The 23,101-nt window shown below is 37.9% G+C and overlaps 1 protein-coding gene across 9 annotated transcripts in view; it reads right to left on the minus strand.

Moving 5' to 3' along the window:
- The window catches only part of Tcf12 (transcription factor 12), a 270,906-nt gene that overhangs the window by 79,093 nt on the left and 168,712 nt on the right, over positions 1-23,101 (minus strand). For all 9 annotated transcript variants that reach the window (XM_055598228.1, XM_055598220.1, XM_055598202.1 and 6 more), the window contains one exon: positions 15,543-15,607. In XM_055598228.1, the coding sequence (XP_055454203.1) occupies positions 15,543-15,607 (65 nt within the window). The remainder of the gene's footprint in view (positions 1-15,542; positions 15,608-23,101) is intronic.

Genomic DNA, 23,101 nt, shown 5'->3' on the forward strand with positions numbered 1-23,101 from the left:
CCCTATTCTTACCTTATTAGTCTTATCATTAAACGGCACTAGTTCTTGCTTCTTTTTGGTCTGAAACTCCTATGTAGAGCAAGCCGCCTGCCTCTGCTTTGCAAATGTTCAACACCCAGAAGTACTAGATTTTTGTTAGATGGCCCGCTATCCCTCTTGCCCTGAATCAGCTGAGTGAGTTTGTGTGTTTTCTTTCACATTATTCCTGTGGTAAGTTACAATGATCAGTTTTCCTATGTTCAGCCATTCTTTTTTTTTTTTTTTTTTTTTTTGCATCCATGTTCACATATTTTATTCAGTTTAAATTGAGACTTTAGGCATAGAAGTGATTTGAAATAGTACATTATTTCAAACAATACTGTTAAGCCATTCTTTCATTTCTAGGACAAACTTACTTGGTCATAGTGTCTAATTCATATTGCTGTATTCAGTGCAGTAGCGTTCTACAGATGATTTTTTTTTTTGATCAATATTCAAAATGGAAGCTCATTTTTCTTTCAGTGGCTGTGGCTTCACTATCAGTACAATGCTGACCCTAATGGAAGGAGGAAGGGAGTGTTTCAGAAGCAGTACATCATTCTGGTTTACTGGAGAAGTCATTTGTCTCTGGGCCTTTCTTAACTGCAAAGACTTCTAGTACTGATTCTTGTTTTTTGTTTTTGTTGTTTTTTTTTTTTCTGTTTAATTCTGAGCCAGCCTAGACAGTGTATGTTTCTAGGAATTTATTCATTTCATCTAGACTATGTTGGCATATAATTGCTTGTGATCTTTATTTTTTCCTTTTATTTTTATGAAACCAGTAGTGACTTTTCTGCTTCTCGTTTAAGTTATTATTTAGCCAATCGAGGAATAAGTTTTTCAAATGGTGCTGATTTTTCAAGGAGACAACTTTATTTATTTATTTTTAAAGATCAGGCATCGCATACAACCCACCCTGGTCTAAAACTCACTGTACAGACCCGGCAGGACTCAAAGCTGCAGCTCTGCTCGTCCTCCCAAATGCTGAACACCATACTTCCCTAAGGGCCAATTTTTTACTTTGCTAGTTTTCTCAACTATCTTCTAGTCTGTTGTGTTTATGCCTGCTCTTATCTTTAGCTTTTTTTTTTTTTTTTAAACCTTTAGTTTGGTCTGTTTTTTTTCTTTCTAGTTTCATTTTAAATATTTTATGTGTATGGGTGTTTGGTCTGCATATTTGTGCACCGTGTGTGTGCCTTACACCTAGGGAAGCCAGCAGAGAACGTTAGATCTCCCTGGGACTGGAGTTCCAGGCAATTGTGAGGCACTGTGAATCAAACTAGACCAACTGGTGCTCTTCACCACTGAACCACATCTCCAGGCCCACCTTCAGTTTCTAGTGTTCTAAAACTGCAAACTTAAGGGTCTTCATTAGAGTTTGCTTCTGTAGTTTTTGACATTTGGTCCCTCAGCTTTGACTGTTCTGCCTCAGCCCTTAGGAGGAATGCACCACCACACAGGCAGCTGTGCTAGGCTAGCCCGCTTCCTTTCTGCGCAGGTGTTTCTGCTTTGAATGTCTCTTTGGTCATCACCTTTGCTTCATCTCCTATTATTTGCCCATGCTGTCTTCACTCATCTGGTGTGTCGGCTTCTTTAAAGCTCATGTGACAATACTGCAACACACATGAAAGAAAGTACTAAATCAGCCAAAAGCTAGCTGTGTCTTTCAGAAAGTCTTAAGAACACAGTGTTCTTCAGATTCCTCAAAAGGCAAATTCTTTTCCTGATGGAGCTGACGTGTTTCTTTATGAAGTAGGGAAGTGGGTAGAAGTTTACTTACCAAATATTATGGCATGTGAACAAAAGACTCTACAGTATTAATGAAATTATTTAGCATTAACTGTATAAATTCCAACAGAAACAACATTCGACAGACTGGGAGAAGAAAAGTATGACCAGACATAAAGAAGAAACAATCCATCTTAAAATAAGTTCTATAAGCAATGATAAAAAAGAAGAAAATGAGCAATTTAAATGTAAACACACATATATGTCTTTTCTATTCACATAACAACCCCAGAGCTATGGATCTTCTGAGACACTATCTGAGAGAGCAGGAACATAGACATCATCTTCTCCACAGACATTATGTATAAATTTTAATCACCACATCTGTTTTGTATTTTTTTCTTTTACATTGCCTTTAACAGGCAGATGTAGCTTTTTTTTTTTTTAAATAGCAAGATCAGAATATATGAAACATATGATCTCCACATGCTTGAAAGCACAGGGCATATATATACCTTGAAATTTTCTTTTAATAGGGATGCTTTTTGCTAAATGTCACACTGACTGCCATTGATAATTTTATCAGTATTTTCTCACATAGAAGACAGAAAAGGCTGTTCTCTGAACATATAAAATACATAAGAGACAGACATCAATATGTCTCTTATCAGACCTCTTATGCTGTTCTTGCTATATACATTCTTTTTAAAACAATCTCTTATTAATTAAAAAATATGTACACGTATGAGTGCTTTGCCTGCCTGCATTTATGGATACCACATGTATCCCTAGTGCCTTCAAAGCTCAGAAGAAAGTGTCAGATCCCTTGGAATTGGACTTACAGATGGTTGTGAGATATGTGGGTGCTGGGAAACGAATTCAGGTCCTCTATAAGAGCAACAAGTGCTCTTAGCTGCTGAGCTATCTCTATAGAGCCTTAAACAAAAGCAAAAGCAGAAACAAACCAACAAACCCAAACAAACCAACTATATCTCTATATAATTGTGCGTGTGTTCATGGTGTGTTTTTCTGTGTATGTGTGTGTGTGGGGGGGTGCTGACTGTGCAAATGCCATAGTGCATGTCTAGATGTCAAAGGACAACTTTGTGGAGCTGGTTTTTTTTCTTCTTCTACCTTTATGTAAGTTCCATAACGAATGAACTTTGTAGGGTTCATACCATCTCACAGGCCTCCTCCTATTCAAATTTTTATAAGTCTATAAAATAATGATTTCTATTAAAGATCAACAAGTGACATCTTGCCAGTGAAGCTGAACTTATTTCTGAATTACTTTCAGTGGAACACAGTCCTGCTGATGATCAGCTGTGGCCCTTTTCATACTACAGTGGAACTGACCACAGTCTAGCAAGCCTTGAGTCTAGCTCTCTAGCTCTTTACAAGAACATGTTTTTTGACCCCTAACCTGAGGGCTTCAATAGTGGGCTACAGTGCTGAGTTCAGAGAGCTCTGTTTGCTTAGATAAGCAAAACAAAACCCACAAAACCAGAACAGCAACAACTTAATTAAACATACAAATAGACAAACAAAAAGACCAAACTTGTACATGAGTAAAATATGGCCCTCTTCAGAGATGTCAAGAAACAAAATGACATAAATGATGAAGAAAGTGCATTTTCATGTTTGTAAAAGACCAAATAAATATACTAACATCCTAGAAGTAAAGGTGAACTAGCCACCCTATGTTCACATTCTGGTTGTGATACTGGCTGGGCAAATGGTCTATAAGAACAACCGTCCCTCTTCCCTTCATGCATGCATTACCAACAGCTCTTAGCCACTATGAGGAACAAAGCTTGCCAGGGTAAGTACGAAGAATGACTTACTTACCACACAACATTCCTTTCATTTTTCTCTTTCCTCTATAAATCACTGTGGTTGTGTGTCTATCTTTATGTATAAAGAAGTAAGATAAACAGTACTCTAATTTTCTTTTTCTTCATCTCCCCTCCCCCAAGTTAGGGTTTCTTTGTGCAGCCTTCGCTGTCCTGGACTCCCTTTGTAGACCAGGCTGGCCTTGAACTCACAGAGATCCGCCTGCCTCTGCCTAAAATTAAAGGTGTGCACCACCACACCGGCTTGTACTCTAATTTTCTATTTTTTGGGTACAGCACTGTTTGTCCTATGTAATGGTGTGAAGTTTCAGAAGACCAGGTCTACCCTGAATTCAAGCTTGTTGGGTTGTAATTCCCAATGGCTAATGTAAGACTAGATGAAGAGAGAAACCACTTGGAAGGAGAGGTGACAAGAGTCTGAACCTAAAGAATATAACAGACTCAAGCTGTATTAGCCCAAACCAAGAACAGAGAAACTTCACATGTTCTCCCATGATTCAGCAAGAACACGTGCTCTGCTGTGACACAGTACATAAGATTGTACTGAGAAGTGAAATGTTAGCGGATGAACCTTGATGAATACATAACATGCAACGTATTCTCATCTACTTTAAGTCCCTACTTTTTCAAATTAAAGCCTAGAGAAAATAATAAATACCAAAGACTCATTACTGGCATTTCCAAAGTATACCTCAGTAAACTTTACAGCATCTTATCTAGGTCAGGTGAGAAAGCCTCTTCCTTCACACAAGACTCCAAAGTAAAGGATTTTCACTAACATACACAGATATTAACTTGAAAAAAAATTTGAGTAATTTCTAAATGACTATGTAGTCTAAATCGTAAAGCTGAGTTATCTATAGAGGACAAACTGGGAGACTTTGCAAATGTACATTGACTATATGATGAAAAAAACAAAACAAACTTGTAAGGGAAAAAAATGACTGCTTGACTAACTAGTGTTGATAAACCTTTTCCTCCACTATAGACAAACCTGGACAGGAAATTCTCTATCTTCTTGTTTCACCATGATTACTGATGTCAAAAATATACAGAGGCTGTTGTTTCTCTCAGTTGTCTGAATCATAGCATTAACTGTTTCCCTTGTTTTTAAACTCTGTTATGACTAAGATGAGCAAGCCAAGTAAACACAGTGGAGGCTGTTTCCTTAACACTTCAGATCATTAACTTACTCTGTTAACTAAATAGACCCATTCTACACTGTAAGAAATAAAAACCAAGTTTAGGATACAATTTCATATGAAAAGACCTGACAATAAATAAAATTATGCCCAATAAATCAATGGAGAAATATGACTTAAGAACAGAGCAAAATTATAAAAGCATTATATTTTAATATTCTACTAATAACAAAATCAAAACAAAAGTTTTCTCTTGTTTCCTTAATCATGAGCTACTATACATTTATTCTCCTAAAAAAAAAAAATTAGACACCAGATCATACTATTGATTTTTATTCCTGCTTTAAAACAAACGAGATGCACTATTGATTTCCCCTGATCTTGGCCTAAAGGTATCTTAAACAGAAAGAATATTAATGTCCCAGAGGACAAAGAACCAGACGAACCAGTTTTATTCATCCAAGCTGTCTTAGTCAGAACAGAATACTCTGAAATGAGAAAGCATTCATTTCTTACTACACTGTTGGAGAAGGGAGCCTTTTCATAGTCTTATAGAACTTCCTCTGTAAAAGACTGAACAATATATAATTGAACAATATATAATACTCAATAAAAAAGCCATACCTTTGAAGTGCTAAGTCATACAGAAAATCTCTAGGACGTAACATTTTGAATTATATATGACAAACCAGTAAGCAAAAAGACTCATTTCTTTATAAAGGACTTTAGTAATCTGTGAGATACATCTTTAAAGTTTCTCTCCCTTTTCGTGGGCAAGAGTTTACAATGGCTCTTAAATATGAACCTTTGAAAAGTTTCTTTTTGTAAAGAAATTTCTTTAGTGTACCCCTGCAAGTTAAGTAAAGGAATAAAGTAGTGGGCTTGGCTAACAGTATTTCTTAATGTGAATTCCTGTTGGTTAGACTGGAAAAGACTGTAAATGTGATTTTACAGGAAGGAAGAACACTTATGCAAAACAGTAGGTAAAAAGATTCGGAGTCACATGTCAATAATACGGGTATATGCTATCTTTACAAGGGAAAATATTATGCATATGATAAAAGTATGCTTGCTTTTTCACACTTTTTAAAAAAAACATTAAATGATTGGATTGAATACTTAACTAAATATACTCATACCTACTCCTAGCTTCAAATGAAATACAGGCATAATTAACCCTATGTCAAATACTATAAGCACCAGGCTGGGAGTGGTGACTCACACCTGTGATCCTTAGAAAGTTAAGATGAATATCAAATGGCAGAGAAATACTTAAAGAAATGCTCAACGTCCTTAGTCATCTGAGAAATGCAAATCAAAATGACCCTGATATTCCGCCTCATACCCATCAGAATGGCTAAGAGCAAAAATTCAAGGGATGACACATGCTGGAGAGGTTGTGGTGGGAATGTACAACCAATTTGGAAATCAATCTGGTTTGGAATGTACAACCAATTTGGAAATCATTGCTGGTGGGAATGTACAACCAATTTGGAAATCAATCTGGTGCTTTCTCAGAAAATTAGGACTAGCTACCTCAAGATCCAGCTATACCACTTCTGGGCATATATCCGAAAGATGCTAAATCCTACAAGGACATTTGCTCAACTATGTTCACAACAGCTTTATTCATAATAGCCAGAATCTGGAAATAACCCAGATGTCCCTCAACAGAGGAATGGATGCAGAAATTGTGGTGCATTTTACACAATAGAATACTACTCAGCAATTAAAACCAAGGAAATCATGAAAATTGCAGGCAAATGGTGGGAACTAGAAAAGATCCTAGAAGCAGAAAGACACACATGGTATTGACTCACTTATAAGTGGATATTAGACATATAATATAGAATAAACATACTAAAATCTATAGTCCTAAAGAAGCTAAACAACAAGAAGGACCCCAGGGAAGAGGCTGAAATCTCACTCAGAAGGGCAAACAGGGTAGGTAGACATTGGTAGTACAAGAAGACAAGGAACAGGACAGGAGCCTTCCACACGGGGCCTCTGAAAGACTCTACCCAGGTTATCAAAGGAGATACTGAGACTCATAGCAAACTTTGGGCAGAGTGCAGAAAACCTTAATGAAGAAGAGGGTGATGGAAAGACCTGGAGGGGACAGAAGCTGCACAAGGAGAGCAACAGAACCAAAAATCCTAAGCCCAGGGGGGCCTGCAGAGACCGATGCTCCAACCAAGGACCATGCATGAAGAGGACTTAGACCCCCTGGCTCAGGGGAATCCCATATGCTGCTCACTTTCCAAGTCAGTTCTCTAGTAAGGGGAGCAGTGGCTGTCTCTTTGATCACCTTCCCCTGGGGAGTGCATCCTTTCTAGGCCACAGAGGAAGAGGATGCAGCAGCCCTGAGGAGACCTGATAGGCTAGGGTTAGGTAGAAGAGGACCTCCCCTGTCAGGAGACTGGGGGGAGAAGAGGGAGGGAGGACAGGACTGGGAAGAGACTAGGGAGGGAGCTACACTGGGATACAAAGTGAATAAATTATAATAAAACAAACAAACAAACAAACAAAAGAAAGTTAAGATGAGAGGGTTATAGCAAATCTGAAGGCAGCCTGGTCTGTAGATTAAGATCCCATCTTTAAAAAAATAAAAAAGTAAGCATTATTTTATGATTCAAAACTTGAATTACTGAGTCCTTACTAATTTGTATTCTAGGAAAATAAGATTGAGAATACTGGGGTCACATATCTCAAAATATTTCTGCTGCATATTGCCTATGCAATGTCTAATTTTATGCCTCCTTTACATTCATGAAATGGTATACATCTTACTACATAAAGACAAGCAGCTGTTTAAAAGGTTTGTCTTTTGAAGGAGAGAATGTGCTTAAACTAAACAGAGAGAAAGACAAAGCACTATCAGGGCAACAGCTCTATTCCTGGCATTCTAGTGCCTACCTCCCTGCTGGCACTGGATGATCAAGACAAAACTGTTTTCTGAGCAAAATCAGCAACATGTTACAGCATTTCTTTTATGTGTACTTCTTACATTTTCAGAACAAAAATCTGTAGTTTGACTATAACTCCACTTGTAGTTTCAGATATTATGACAGGTGACTGCAGGGTAACCAAGAAGGCTTTCACTTCAGTGTAAACTCTGAAAGGGTAAGAACTCAGGGCAAAATATAAACAGGCTTTAATATACCAGTCTGTTGACTTTCTATAAATGACTAAAAAACAGAATATAAAAAATTTTAACTTTGGCAAACACTGACATTTATAAAATAATTGTATTATGATGCTAATTCATTTACATTGAAATTTCAGGGATGTCAGCAATTATCTACAAGCCATTAAAGAATTCTGTCCTGAGACTCTCATCAGATAAGGACACCCATGCTGGTGGTTATCATTCTGAGAACAAAGGGTACTGAATGAGTAATCAATAGAACTGTAGAAAACGAGGCTTTAATTACGACCTTCACATGTGTTTTGTTTAAGACAAGATTTCATTAAATGCATTGTGTAACCTGCATAGCTTCAAGTCATTACCAATACTTCGGACAGTGTATTAATTCAGGATGGGGGCTGAAAACAGAACATGTATAGTGAAACTGTAACAGAACCCAAGCAGCTTCACATATCTCTCCAGGTCAGTAACACACAATAGCTACAACTAGCCAGGTTCCCCAGCGCGTGCCAGATCTGATCTTTTCAACATGAACTCTTGAAAATGTAATTATCATTGTCTCTGCTTTTAAATGTCATGCAGGGTTGAGATAATGACAGTCATCCATCACATACACCCTGCCTAAGCAATTCGCCCATTTCTGGCTTTAAAAAATTTTCCTATCTGTGATTAAGTTTCTAAAGCACGTCAACTGAAGAGCTCACGGTTTTGAATTTCCTTCAAGCTCTCAGCAGACGGCAGAGGAGGAGAACTCCCCCTTTCAGTAGATTAGGGGAAAAAGTTAGGGGAAAGAGAGAGGGAGGGTAGGGCTGGAAGGAGTTGAGGAAGAGGGCTTCAGTCAAGATATAATGAATAAATTGTAAATAAAATAAAATAAAAAGTATCAGCAGCAAAATGAAATTTTATTTTATTTTTTGAGACAGGGTTTCTCTGTGTAGCCTTGGCTGTCCTGGACTCACTTTGTAGGCCAGGCTGGCCTTGAACTCACAGAGATCCGCCTGCCTCTGCCTCCCAGAGTGCTGGGATTACAGGTGTACACCACTGAGCCTGACTGAAAACTTGTAGCCTTTCTCCCAAATTTTGCACCAGCCAATGAAAACTTATCACAGTATAAGATGTAAGGTGTAGATCAACTAAGAAAAGCTTCTTGGTAGGCATGAAATGTGTTGGCAATCGCCTGCTTAATATGAGAAAGAAAAAAATACTTCCTGGAAAAAAAGCTGCATGACAAGACAAGCTATAAGTCATCTCAATATTTAAAAATTTAAGTAAAAAACATGACAACTTAAAAAAAAAGATTACACACACACACATACACACAATGTTCTGTCTGCACATACACCTTCACGCAGAAGAGGGCACCTGATCTCAGTATAGATGGTTGTGAGCCACCATGTGGTTGCTGGGAACTGAACTACAGGACCTCTGGAAAAGCAGCCAGTGCTCTTAACCTCTGAACCATCTCTCCAGCCCCAACAAGACAACTTTTAAAAAAGTATTTTGCAGGCTGTGGAAGGTATCCCATTTCCAAAACATCATGATAGGGGTTTAATAAAGGCATACTCAAATGGGGTTGGTAGTGACCATAGTCCAAGTGTGTTTCTTTTGATGTGTCGGGCCATGCTGTATCCCAGGAACTGGCGCCACACAGAGAAGACCTACTGGTTCCAGCCAACCCACACTTAAGAATGAGACCCTGTAACACTCCCTAACTCAACACACCTCCTCTCAAGTAACAAGTTTTCCGAACATTTGAATTTAGAAACTTTTCATTGGCAAAAAATTATAACTGTTTTTTAGCTGAGACTTTACGATTTCCATTCCACAAAATTTGTTTTCCTATGTCCTCAACTCATGAAGGTCAGATTAAATTACATGGTTCAGATCTTCAAAAATTTTCTGACTACTGTGTGTCTTCGGCATTTTCATATGCTACTTCAGGAGGGCACTACCATGGGTAGGGTTTGTTCTAAGAGCTAGCTGTGTCTTCTCCATCTTTCCTGGCTCCAACAATTACCTAATCACCAATCTAATAATTCACTACTCCAAAGAGAATGCTGCAGCACAGTAAGCAGTGATTTTATAACTTGTGGAATTATAAAATCACGACTAGAATGAGAACAGATAGCTTATAGGTGCATGCCATAGACTAGTAAGGTCAGTAGGCTGCCAGCAAGCTCCACCTACTTTGTAATTAGAAAGTGGCCATTTCCATCCATTACAGATTGGTAATACCTTTCTGTTTCAGTGTCAAGAGTTGTGTAGTAGTGACAGAGATTGTCAGGCATGCAAGATTTGTATATTTTCTATTACAGAACCTGCTCTGCTCTTGATAATAGTTTTCCATCAAAATATATATTTTTTTCCTGAACAGGTATGTTTCTGATAATATATAACCAGAGCCTGTCACTTGTGACCAGTGCTATATTATCCTGTTCTTTTCCCAAGAGGATTAAAGATAAAGGTTTTAAAGGACAGTTCCATTCTTTCTTTATGTAACAACAAGCCTGTGGTGGTTTAAATGAAAGTCCCTGCTTACCGGGCATTTGAAACTTGGTTCCTAGTTTCAACTTTGAGTGCTGCCTGGGAAGTTTAGGAAGCGCAGTCCTGCTTGAATCAACAACCTCTATATTGGGGTCCTTTCAAATACAACACTGTCCTCTGCTATTCGTATTGTTTTGAAGTAAATAGTGAAATCATGGTAAGTCCATCCTTTGCAAAATTGTTTCAGTTTCTTTTGTTTTTTGTTTTCTTTTCTTTTTCAAGACAGGGTTTCTCTCTGTGGCCCTGGCTGTCCTAGAATTCTCAGTGTAGAGCAAGATGGCCTCCAATTTACAGAGGTATGCCTATTTCTGTCTCCTAAGTGTTGTATTAAAGATGTGTGCCACCACTACCTGGCTGTTTCACCTTCTTAATCTTTTGTTTTTAAATTAAAAATTAGTTACATTTATCTCTTTATTGAGTGTGCACACACGAACATGTGTACATACACAGAGGTCAAAGAACAACTGTGGGAGTCAATTCTGTCTACTTTGTGGATTCCAAGGACTAAATTCAGGTTGTCAGCTGAACAGCTGTTACGTGCTGAGCCATCTCACTGTGATCTTCTATCCTTGAAAATGACCTTTTAAATATTCTTATATCTATTAAAAATTCTGTTAGAACTCTGATCGGAACTATATTCTATAGCCCAATTTAGGAAGAAATAAAATTTAAGTAACATTTTTCACATCTCTAGCATGATGCATAGCTCTGTTCAGATTTTTTAATTTCTCCAAGTTTTGTTGTATATTTTCATTGTTAAAGTCTTATATTTTGCTAAACTTATACCTTGATGTCTTATAAGTTTTAGAATGTTTGTGCCTATATGTAGTTGGCATGTGAGAACATGAAGGTCAGAGAAGACTCTTTTAGAGATGGCTTTCTCCGTTCGACCATATGGGATTCATTATGGTTGTTTAACATGTATGGTTTAATGATTTCTTGTTGGCTTCTACCTTCATGCGGTCAGAAAACAAGCCCTCCACAGTGGTCTTTTCTGAGACTGATTCACCAACCAAGGATCATACATGGATATAACCTAGAACCCCTGCTCAGACGTAGTCCACGGCAGCTCAGTATCCAAGTGGGTTCCCTAGTAATGGGGATAGGGACTGTCTCTGACATGAACTCAGTGGGTGGCTCTTTGACCTCCACCCTCAACCCCAGAGGGAGGAGCAGCTTTGTTAGGCCACAGAGGAGGACACTGTAGCCAGTCCTGATGAGACCTGATAAGCTAGGGTCAGGGAGGAGATGAGGGAGAGAGGGTGGGATTGGGAGGAAATGTGGAAGGGGGCTACAGCTGGAATACAAAGTAAATAAACTGTAATTAATATAAAAAATAAAAATTTAATTAAAAAAAGAAAGAAAAGAAGCCCTCTATATTTTCAAACCTTTGCTCTTTGATGACATTGATTTTATGAGCTGGTATATGATTCGTATTTGTAACTGTAACTACCATACAACCTTGAAAGAAACTTACATTTTTCAACTCTTAAATGTAGAGGTCTACAAACACCAATTAAGCTAAGTTGTTGGGAGTAAATTTAGTTCTATTGTTAAGATTTTGTACTGTTATTTTGTCCGTTGCTGAGAACAAGATCTTCAAATCTTGTTTTTTATTTGTGTGTTGGTTTTAATTTTACTTTTTATGCATTGGGTGTTTGCCTGCACATATGTCTGTGTGCCACTTGAGTGCCTGGTGCCCACAGAGACCAGAAGAAGGTGTTATATGTGAGCTGCTGTGTAGGAGATAGATAAGCCATCTCTCCAGCACCTAAAATCTTCAAATTCATTTATATAAATTTATTTCTAACTCTACAGATTTTTTTATTCACTTTAAGTTCTCAATAGATAAACACACATGGATCACTTACATTTTCCAAATATTCTTATTTTCATCATTTTTCAATATAATGCCTATATATAAATAGCAAAGAGTTAACTGAGTTTTTAAAGTTCTTGTTCTTAAGGGTTTAATAATGAACTTAGATAAAACCTTGAACTCTGAGAAGGAAAACTAACAGAACTATCTTTTAGGGTTCTAAAATTTTTATTTAAGCTGTGTAAACAAATATTTGTATAAGAAGTATAAGAAAAACTATCATAATCATGAAAGAATTTTCACATCACTAGGCAGTTTAAAAGGTACTGTGCCTGTCATTATTAATTATTAATTATTAAAATTGGCATAACTATCCTCTGTTCTGGATCAATTAAAAATTCAATCGTACAATAAACTATCAGTACTTCCAGTAAAAGTACTATATTCCGTTTAATGGCTCATCAGTTCTGCAACTGAAGGCAATATGAGAAGACTCATTTAGTATGTATTATTACATCACCTTAACATGAAATAAGGCTCACCAGGCATTACTAAATTAGTGTGAATCTTGCAGAATGTCAGCAACATTTTACATACATTAACAACAGAGTTAACATTCCTTGGAGGATACTGTTGAAGAAAAATAGTAAAGGTTGCATTGGGATATAGTTTTGTAGTCAGCATTTATATTCCCTTGTATTTTTGTCACTTGTGAATATATATGACAAAGTCGCAATTAGTTAAGTAAAATTTTTGCTTTTCTTATCCATTAAAACACACATTACTTGGAATCCAGGTGTGCCTTTAAATGGGAGTTAATATGCTTTTCTCTTTGTTCAGCATCACCATCATCAACAATTATTATAAGACAGGGTTTTGTTATTTAGCCCAGGCAGTCTCAGAACTTGGGACCTTTCATGCTCCAGCCTCTGGAGTGTCAGAACTATAGCAAGCACCACCATACCTTAAATTTTATTAACTTGACTTTCCTGAGCTTATGCTCTAGACCCAAACAGTTGGCATTATTCACCATAATTTCTTCAAACAGTTGTAGCACTAGGGAACTAGGGAACAGTAATAAATAGCAAAACCATTGCTCTTTTCTCAGCAATGAATTCCTTTTACTGGTTTCAAGAGCCTTTTTGTATTCACCGATGCTGCCTGTCATGGCTGTAATAAAACCCTTTCACTGCTTCGCTATACCATGGAGTTCATCTCTAGGGCCATCGATCACTTGGGTTGTGAAGAGTTTAGAAACTTATCTTTCTCACATGTGCATCTTAAGTCTGTGTTTTTTCACTGAACCTTCTGTAAGTTTGTTGCTCTCTTTCCCATGGGGCTTCTTGATCTCTGTTTATGAACAGCTAACAAACAGCTCTTTTTAATACTCATGTGAATTCCAGGCTCCTAGGATGCATGCTAAAAGGTAAGCTTTTAGTCCCCTCTTCAAACAAAGTCATTAAAAGTGAAGGACACAGGAGCATTGAAGTAGAGTCACATGACAGCTAAAAACTTCAAGCATCAGTTTAGGTTTATGACTTGCTATGTATAAAACCATGAAATCTACCCCTGGAGAATACCTGCTTCCTAATCTGCATGATGGGTTGCTGAAAAGATTCAATATGAGCATTTTAAAGCATTGCAGATCTTAGCAATGTCAGGATATAAGTTTCCTCCTTTATCAAGTTGGGAACTTCAACCTTTTCTCAGAGAAAGCCTTTTAGAGTTTCTTTTGACAAATCCCAAGTGGCAGCCTCAATACTCCTATAGGTTGGAGCATTATTAGCTAAAATAAGGGTTTCTTGAACACAGCATGACACCACAACAGTCAATCTGAGAACCAAGACTAAGTAACTAATGGGCAGGCAATGAATAGTGTGTAGGAATATGTTAGACAAAGGAGTAACTCACATTCCACACGGACATCACTATGACTCAGAATGTCATGCAACCTAAAATTGACCAATGGTTTGATTCTGAATTTCCATTTCATATTTTCAAAACAAAGCTGATTATGGGTAATTGAAACCAGACATAAGGGGGATTTTTGTTTATTTCAATGACTGGCTCTTACTTTGTAGTCTGTGCTGGCATCAAACTCAGAAATTTTCCTACCTCAGCCTCTCAGGCTCTGTGATTATAGGTGTGGGCTACTATGCCTAACTCATGGGGCAGATGTTGTATTTAACAAATCACTTATTGTGAATATCATTATTTCTTGTATTTGTCAATAATTATGAATATGTATTAACTAGAGTGTTGTTAGTATGACAGTTATGATGACTCAGATACTCATGTCTTGGATTAGATCAGTCCCATGAAGATCGCTTTTCTGGTTCTTTTTGGGGGGTAGGTTGCAGAGTGCAGGGAGGCTTGATTCTGAGGGGAATTTGAAGGTAAAACAAGGTGTCAGGATTCTATGAGAAAATAGTGGGAAGATGATCAATAGCAAAAACGTAACATGTAATGAAGAACCTACAAGGGGAGAAGAAGGTGCCCAGAGAAAAGCTGAGGTCTGAAATGCTTGGTGAGCTAAACAATAGGAATGAAAGTAGCAGAGCCACCAGGACAGCACATTCAAGATACAAATCACTGCATGGACCAACAACTTGCTTTTCCTATCTGAAAAAGTGAGAATTCATTTCCAGACACAAGATACTCCGTCTATTTTGTGTCCAACTGAATGGAACAAAATCTGAATTAAAAACCAGGCATGGTGGTACACACCTATAATCCCAGCACTTAGGGAGGCACAGGTGGTCTGACCTTCCTGAGTTGGAGGCCCGCCTAGTCTACAAAGTGAATTCTAAGGCTACACAAAGAAACCCTGTCTCGAAAAACAAAAGCAAAAAAACAAACAAAAGCCCAAACAAACAAAACCAAAAACAAACCTGAATTGAATAAAGAAAACCATTTCAAGATGGTACAATGTGAAAAGAAAAATAAAACAACCCTGTAAATCCGGTAGTAGTAATGTACACTTTTAACCCCAGCACTGAGAAGGCTGAGGTAGTCAGATCTCTGTGAGTTCAAGGCCAGCCTGGTCTACAAAGTGAGTCAAGGACAGCCAGGGCTACACAGAGGAAAAAACAAAAACAAACAAAAAACAAAAACCAACCAACCAGACGAACAAACAAACAAAACCCAGCCCCAAACCAAAGCAAACCAACCAACCAGACACACACCACCCCAATAAGTCACAATACTATATGAATACATAATGGTGAAATTATGTCAATAAACTTCTATCTTCTCTATCATTATATAAATATAAACCTCACGAATCTTACCTGACAACCTGATAATCCAGAGTCTCTGCTGTACAGGGAAAATGAGCCTCTCTCTGATGTTTTTCCTATAAAACAAACAAAAAAACACAACTTTGTATAAAAAACTTCATTGATAGACAATAAATTTAGTTTAAAAACTAATTGTTCCAGTCTCAGTAAAAAAATCGACTATCAATGTGTTATCAGTGAAAAGACTGTCAAAAGAATAAAGAACTAACACCTACATAGTGAACAAAATGATTCACAGTGGACATTCAAACACATTTGCTTCAAACTGGACATTTTTATCTCTCAGAAATGAAAACAGTACAGAGATGAATGAACACTCATGCATGATGTTCTATTATAAAGCTGTTGTCTTCAAGTCTCATGTAGTCTGTGAATGTATGCATATGAACTCATTTAATACACAACTATTTTAGTACATTGAAAAGGTAGGATTATACGGTACATACCCTTCTGAAAATTGCCTTTTCATATACTGTTTTATCGTTGAGATACTGATATAAATACCAGCTCACCGATTTTATTGCTGCCTCATTACATGTATAAAAGCACAGTTTAATCTACTTCGCTGCTGAAAAAGTTTCCAATTTTGTGAATACTCTTGTATGTCTTCATATGCAGCTTTTTCCAGGTTGTACACATGGCAGAAACGGCCAGTTACAGGTCACACTTAGTATCAAAGGTATTGCCTTACTCCTTGCTGCATTCTCTGACAGAATTCCTTTTGGGACTTAGTCACAGTTCAGAAGCTAAGCACAGTTCTTAAAGGGAGAGAGGCCATCTCGCAGCACCCATACCTGACAGAAGCAATTCTTATGTCTACATGTGCACACTGTGTGAGTGGGTTTGCTTGTGCTTATGGTGTATACATGTGCACCTATCTGTGTGACTGAATTTATCTGTGTGTACAAGTGTGCTGACCAAAAGTCAATGTCAGACATCTTCTGCTCTCCAGCTTACTTTTGTACAAGTCTCTTACTGAACACAGACCTTTCTCCTTTAGATAGGCTGGCTGGCCCAGGAGACCCGGAGATCCTCCTCCAGTCCCTACTACTGAGATGATAGGCATGTCAAGCTTTTATGTGGGTGCTGGGGATAGAACACACAGGAATCTTACCCACTCAAGACATCTCTCCAGTACTGTATTAAGTTTTTAATAGAGCATTCATACCACCTGTCTTTTCTTTAAAATACCTTCAACTTTATTTCATGTATATGAATACTTTGCCTACATGTATGCATGTATACATTAGTGCCCGTTGCCACAGAGACCAGAAGAAGGAATTGGATCCCCAGGAAGTAGAGTTAACAGACAGTTTTGAGACTTCATGTGGTTACTGGGAATCAAACCTACATCTCCTGGAAGGGAAGCCAGTGCTCTTAACCTCTGGTATATCCCTCCAGCACCTACTCACTTGTTTTTAATAGTTTAAGTCTATTCAGTAAAACAATCTTACAAACACAATATAGTTTTAACTAAATACTTCATCACACTGACATACTGCTTAAGACTTCAGCAAATAGAACTCGATGAATATATAAAAAATGGTATAAAAGCAATAAGATTTTTTTTTCCATTTCAAGGCAAAAAGTCACCACGTAATTAAATAAAATGAGAATTTACACAAATGATTCCAAGATTATGTGAACTTTACTACAATTACATGCAATTGTGGAATAAAGTGGAAAATGTGCTAATTTAAAAAGTTCACACACATTACGATGCACAAACAGTCAAAACTGGACAACTCTAAATCTACCATCTACGAACACTGTATATACACAACAGGGTGTAGCGTTAAGTCTAGCCATTACCAAAGTGGCCAGGATAAAATCTCTGAGCCTTTTGGCTACTGGAACTTAGTACAGATTTCTGGTGAAGTAGAGGCAACACACAAACATATAAATTTAGAATAATTAAACAAACAAACAAACAAACAAGACTGATAAGAAGTGTGGTCTATTTGCTTTACATTCTCAACTTTTTTTTTTTTTTTTTCAAACTTTTCTTTTTTGAGAAGGGTCTTCCATCGTGGCAATCCTCCTGGCTCAGTCCCCCAGTCATGTCTTGATTAAAGGACATGCATCACAATTCACAGTTCCATTCTTTTTGGGAGGAGAAGTGCGCATGAAGGGTGAGGGTCTCCTCTCTGTGTAGTCCTGGCTGTCCTGCTCACTGGCTGGCCTCAAACTCAGAGATCTTCCTGTCTCTGCCTCTTCAGTGCTGGGATTAAACCCAGCTTTAGCTCCATTCTTACCATAATTTTTCACATAAAGAATTTTAACTTTAGCTGGGTGTGGTGGTGCATGCCTATAATCCCAGAACTTGGGAAAGCAGAGGCAGGTGGGTTGCTGTGAGTTTGAAGAGAGACTGATCTACAAAAGTGAGTTCAGGACAGCCAAGGCCACGCAAAGAAACCCTGTCTCAGAAAAAAAAACAAAAACAAACAAACAAACAAACAAACAAAAAACAAAACCAAACTTTTAATTTTAAAAATATGCATATGAAGTCAATGCACTAGAAACCCTTCCTGAAGCAGACAGAGAGAGAGAGAGAGAGAGAGAGAGAGAGAGAGAGAGACAGAGAAGCAGAAACAGGAAATGCTAACTCAGAATGACTTGAAGTGTTCAGTGGGGGAAAAATAAGGTAGTTCACACCTGCATTTACAGGCATTTTTTTTTAATGAGATAACTTAGTATGTGAGATGTTAAAAATCTTTCAAAGTTCCTATCCTTAATGTTAAAAGATAGTTTTCATTTTAAACAGCACTTACCTCACACACTTGACAAGAAAGAATTGAGAGGTTATGTCAGCACTTTTAAAAACACTACATACACCTGTGGAGACAGTCACTTAACACAGTATAGTGCGAACTTCACTGCTGAAGCCCTCACTAAGCCCTTCCTATGCTAGAAACTCCCATCCTCAAACATCAGCAACCAGTAGACAAAACTGATGCAATCATTGACAACAAGCCCTAAGTAAAATTATCTGTCAATTAAAGACAGGCTTTGAAAGACTTCAAAGCTAACCAACAACCTATGTCGTATTATACTCAGAATCAAAGGTACTAGTAAGAACTTAAAAAAAGTTAACGTAGAAAAGGGAACAATAAACAAGTAGATACGAGCTTGAGCATCAACAAAGCCCTTTAGAATCTTAATGATTCGTGGCAAGTTTGACTCTGAAATAATTCAGAAAAATGTTAGATTGGGCCCAGTGAGACGGTTTTAGTAGGGAAGAGTGGCTGCCATGCAAGCCTCATGCATGAGTTTGATGCCCAGAACCCAGGTCAGAGGGATGAAGAGAGCCAAGTCCAGCAAGCTGTCCTCTGGAGAGCTTCACATCCTCATGTGCTATGGTGGCACGCGTGTACCCATCCTCACACTAATAATAAATAAAAATTCAAATATTTAATTTTTAAAGCTTTGTCTGTATGTATTCCTAAACTATTTTCTTTTCACAGGTATATTCAACTCAGAGGGGATGAAAATTAACAAGAGATGAAATTATTACACACTACAAGTCTCTGGATATCATAATATTTATTCAAATGAGATTTTGAAATATAATTATGTTTTTATTTTACCTTTCACCTCCTGGAACTAGTTATTTTCCCAAAAACTTCAAGGTTGGAACTGAGTGTGGTGGTGCATGCTCTGCTCTCAGTCCTCAGGAGGTGGAGGCAGGTAATCACTGGTAGTCGTGTGGCTCAGCTCTGCTGCAAATGCTCTGGACAGACTTTATACTGCAGCCACTGTTCTCGTGCTATGAAAAATACCTGACTCAAGCAACTTCAGGAAGGATCCTACTGGCCTCCAGTCTCTTGGGATGCACTGCATATTGAGGGAAAGGCAGGGAGCTGGGATGCTCTGTCAGTAGTGGCTGAAGTATAAGGCATCAGTCAGTGCCTTAGCTCCTGGCAGATCCAGAAGCAGAGGCCAAGCTGGAACCCTGGGTGGGGTATATCCTTGGATGCCTTGCCTCTGGTAGTTTCTATCTATCTGCGTAGCTCTATTTCCCAAAGCTTCCACAGCCTCCTAAAACAGTGCTACTACCGGAGCACCAAGCATCTAAATACAAGAACCTGTAAAGGGTACTTTTCCTTGAAAACATTAGATGAATTCCTCCAAACATTTATGAGCTAGTGACTGTAAGAGATGGTGGGGTTATGAGATTCTTAATGCCACCTTGTGGAAAATGAGACAATCCACTGGAAAAAACAAGTCATGTATGTACTGCTGTCTTTACTGGATGTAGCTTAGAGTCTACATGATTTTCCTTCCTTCCTTCCCTTTCGTTCCATTCACAAGTTAATTAGAGCCATACTTTACATCCCGAAAATGGTAATCATTTTCACTTTCGATGCTCAAAGCAGTTCTTCAGGGACGCAGGTACTGCAGGGAATGATTACCATGGGGGCAGCCTTCAAATGAACTTGTGAGAGTGGTGTGAGAGGACACAGAGGCAACCTGGAACTGCAGCTTCCACTTCCACCAGAATATGAAGATGAAACACAGAAGAAGGCACTTTGGGGAAGGTAATTTAAGAACAATTACAGTCATCTAGACAAGTGATATTCCAACAAATGTGGTCTTGAAAATTTAACACACTATTCCAGGATCTTCAACCAGGCTTTTATTTAGATACTGATTAATGCTGTTCCACCGTGTAAAAACAAGTGGTCTTAAGGATAAAAGGGAAACACAATGGTTATAACAAACCAATCAAACACACAAGTAAAATGCAAGACTAGAACAGGACAGGGAGAATCAAGAATGTCCTGGGTATTGTCATATGCTGAGAACTAAAACTTCAAGGATTCCAATCTCTTTCTTTAAAAAAAAAAAATATTTATTATTATGTATACCATTTTCTGTGTGCATGTACATCTGCATGCCAGAAGAAGGCACCAGATCTCATTATAGATGGCTACAAGCCACCATGTAGTCGCTGGGAATTGAACTTAGAACTTCTGGAAGAGCACCCAGTGCTCTTAACCTCACAGCCATCTCTCCAGATCCCATATTCCCATTTCTTATTGTATAGAAAGAGTTGAATTTGGTGTCTTATTTCCCTATTTTAAAGAAAGTAATTAAGTGGCTTAATTAACATTTAAGAAAAACATTTAAGAAAAAAAAAAAAGAGAGAGATTGACTTTAGAGGCTACCTAGTCCAAATGTCTCACTAAAAGAGGAGCACTGGTCATTTTTTGTTCTCTTATCTCCAAATCATAAGAACACTGTCACAGTGAAAAGGCAGTGAGGGGAGTAAGTAAAGGATCTGGAATCTAGATAAAAACATGGGTTATCTTCCTATGGAGAAGACCCACATGGAGTGTGGTATCTGGGCTAAGACTTACAGAGCTGTCTTATAACAAAGAATCACACGTAGGGCTGGTTTCTAGAAGAGAACTCTCAACAAAGGGTAAAGAGATCGATTATCTTGTTATGAGAAAGAAAGCATTGAAAATAGAATTTGCAATCATAAAATAGGCAACCTGTTCATAAAACTGTAAAGGTTTCAGCTGAGCTTATTAACAAGAACTTAAGTAAAAGGATTAGCTCACTCATTTATTAATGCAATGAAAATTTTTAGAAACTAAATCCTACTGCATAGTTCATAGGTACCTGACTTTTCTTAGATTGTCATTTTCTTACTGACAGAGTTTTCATAATACTCCAGATCAAGACTATATATAATAGTTAGCTTTGTATTACCATAAGGAACTTTAAAAGATAATAATATAGACAAGAAAGGTTAGCTTACAGTCCATGAAGTTCAAAGGCATGGTATCCACGTCAGCTCAGTAATGTTGAGTTCTCCAACCCACTCAGCTACAAGACATCTTAGTGGAGGCATGTGAGCCACCACCCGGCTGAAATAATTTCATTTTAATTTGGTTACTTTGTCAGTAACTGTCCCATGTACTTGCACTTTTTATTATACATATAATTTAAGAAATCTTCACCTAGCCAGGCATGGTAGCACACACCTTTAATCCCAGCACTCTAGGAGGCAGAGGTAGGCGGAACTCTTGAGTTTGGGGCAAGCCTGGTCTACAAAGCAAGACCAGGAGAGCCATGGCTCTGTTACACAGAGAAAACCTGTCTTGAAAACAAACAAACAAACAAACAAACAAACAAACAAACTTTACCTAGTCCACAGTTGAAAATGTGATAGTCCAGATCTTAAAAATACTGTGATTCCAATGTGAAAATAAGTACAGTTAGGCCAATTAGACCTTTGCAATAATCTAGATGGAACGTGGAGTGGCTTTGGTTCTAAGGCATATGTCATGTGATGAAACGAAATTCAATGATGAGTAGCAATAAGTTTCTTAAGGTTATGGTTCAGTAGCAAATGAAGTAGAGGTATCTGACACCAAATTCTGTGTGCCTTTGTGTGTGTCTGTTTGTGTGTGTGCAGACACATGCACACATCCACAAACATACACACATGCACTGGGTGTAACTCAGGACCTCAAACACACTGACCACCTGTTCCAACATTGATTTGTAACTCCAGGCAGCCAAATTCTTAACAGTATACCATAATGCATTAGTTTCCACAGGAAGTATAGGGTATAACTCCTAAATTCTAGTCCCACGAGCACACATTTGGTGGCTCTTTCTTTATTTAGTCCCCAAAATAACTTTTATCAATATCAAATGACATTGATTTCTTAGATATAAAATCAACTTTACAAGGAAGACAACTCAAAGGCAAATCACTCCCAAAGTAATTGGCAGCAAAATTTAAAGAACTAAAGGTTTGTCTGTGTGTTATGGTTTAGAGATGTCATGAGGGGTTGGTCCTCACTAGAAGTAGAATTCAGAGGATGATCAGAATTCTAGAGTGATCCTGTCATGAAGCCGCTGTCTTTATCGACAAATTAATCCACTAATGAATCTAGCAGACTACTAGGAGTAAAACAATAAGAAGTGGGGAACCAGCTGTAAGATCCAGGTCCCTAAGAGTGTGCCCCTGAAAGTTTTACGGTCTTAGGTTCCTCCCTTTTCTTCTCTGCTCCCTGCTCAACATAGTACGCTGTTTCACTCTACAACATATTCCCTGCCATGATAGGATATTCAGCCTTGTCTCAGGCCTGGAGTGATGGAGCCAGCCAACCACGAGATGACATCTCTGAAACTAAGACCCTTAGTAAACTTCTCCTAAGTCGTTTATAGAGTTTTGAAAGTCTGACTAACAGTGTATGGTTCCAGTGTGGTTAGCTATGTTAGTCCCACGTATAACTGCTACTGTTTTCATTTTCACAGAAGACATATGGTGATGTTTCTTTTGCTTCAATTACCTGTTAGAAAAATGATTACTTCAATCTTAGCTTACTGAGTCTGTTCCCTAATCTTTAAAAATGAATTAAACTGGACAGGATGAGAAGTTGTATTATGACAACCTGGGAGGCTACTTGGTGGCCAATTCAAATATTTGTTTTGTGTGTATAAACTTCAAACAATTAAAGCTAGTGGGGTTTTGCAGGCATTCAATTCCAGCACTTGAGAGGCTTTGGAAGTGCAAGGCCAAAGCAAAA

The sequence above is a fragment of the Psammomys obesus genome, unplaced genomic scaffold (genome assembly GCF_907164565.1).
Source record: "Psammomys obesus unplaced genomic scaffold, mPsaObe1.curated_primary_1811, whole genome shotgun sequence".
NCBI lineage: Eukaryota > Metazoa > Chordata > Mammalia > Rodentia > Muridae > Psammomys > Psammomys obesus.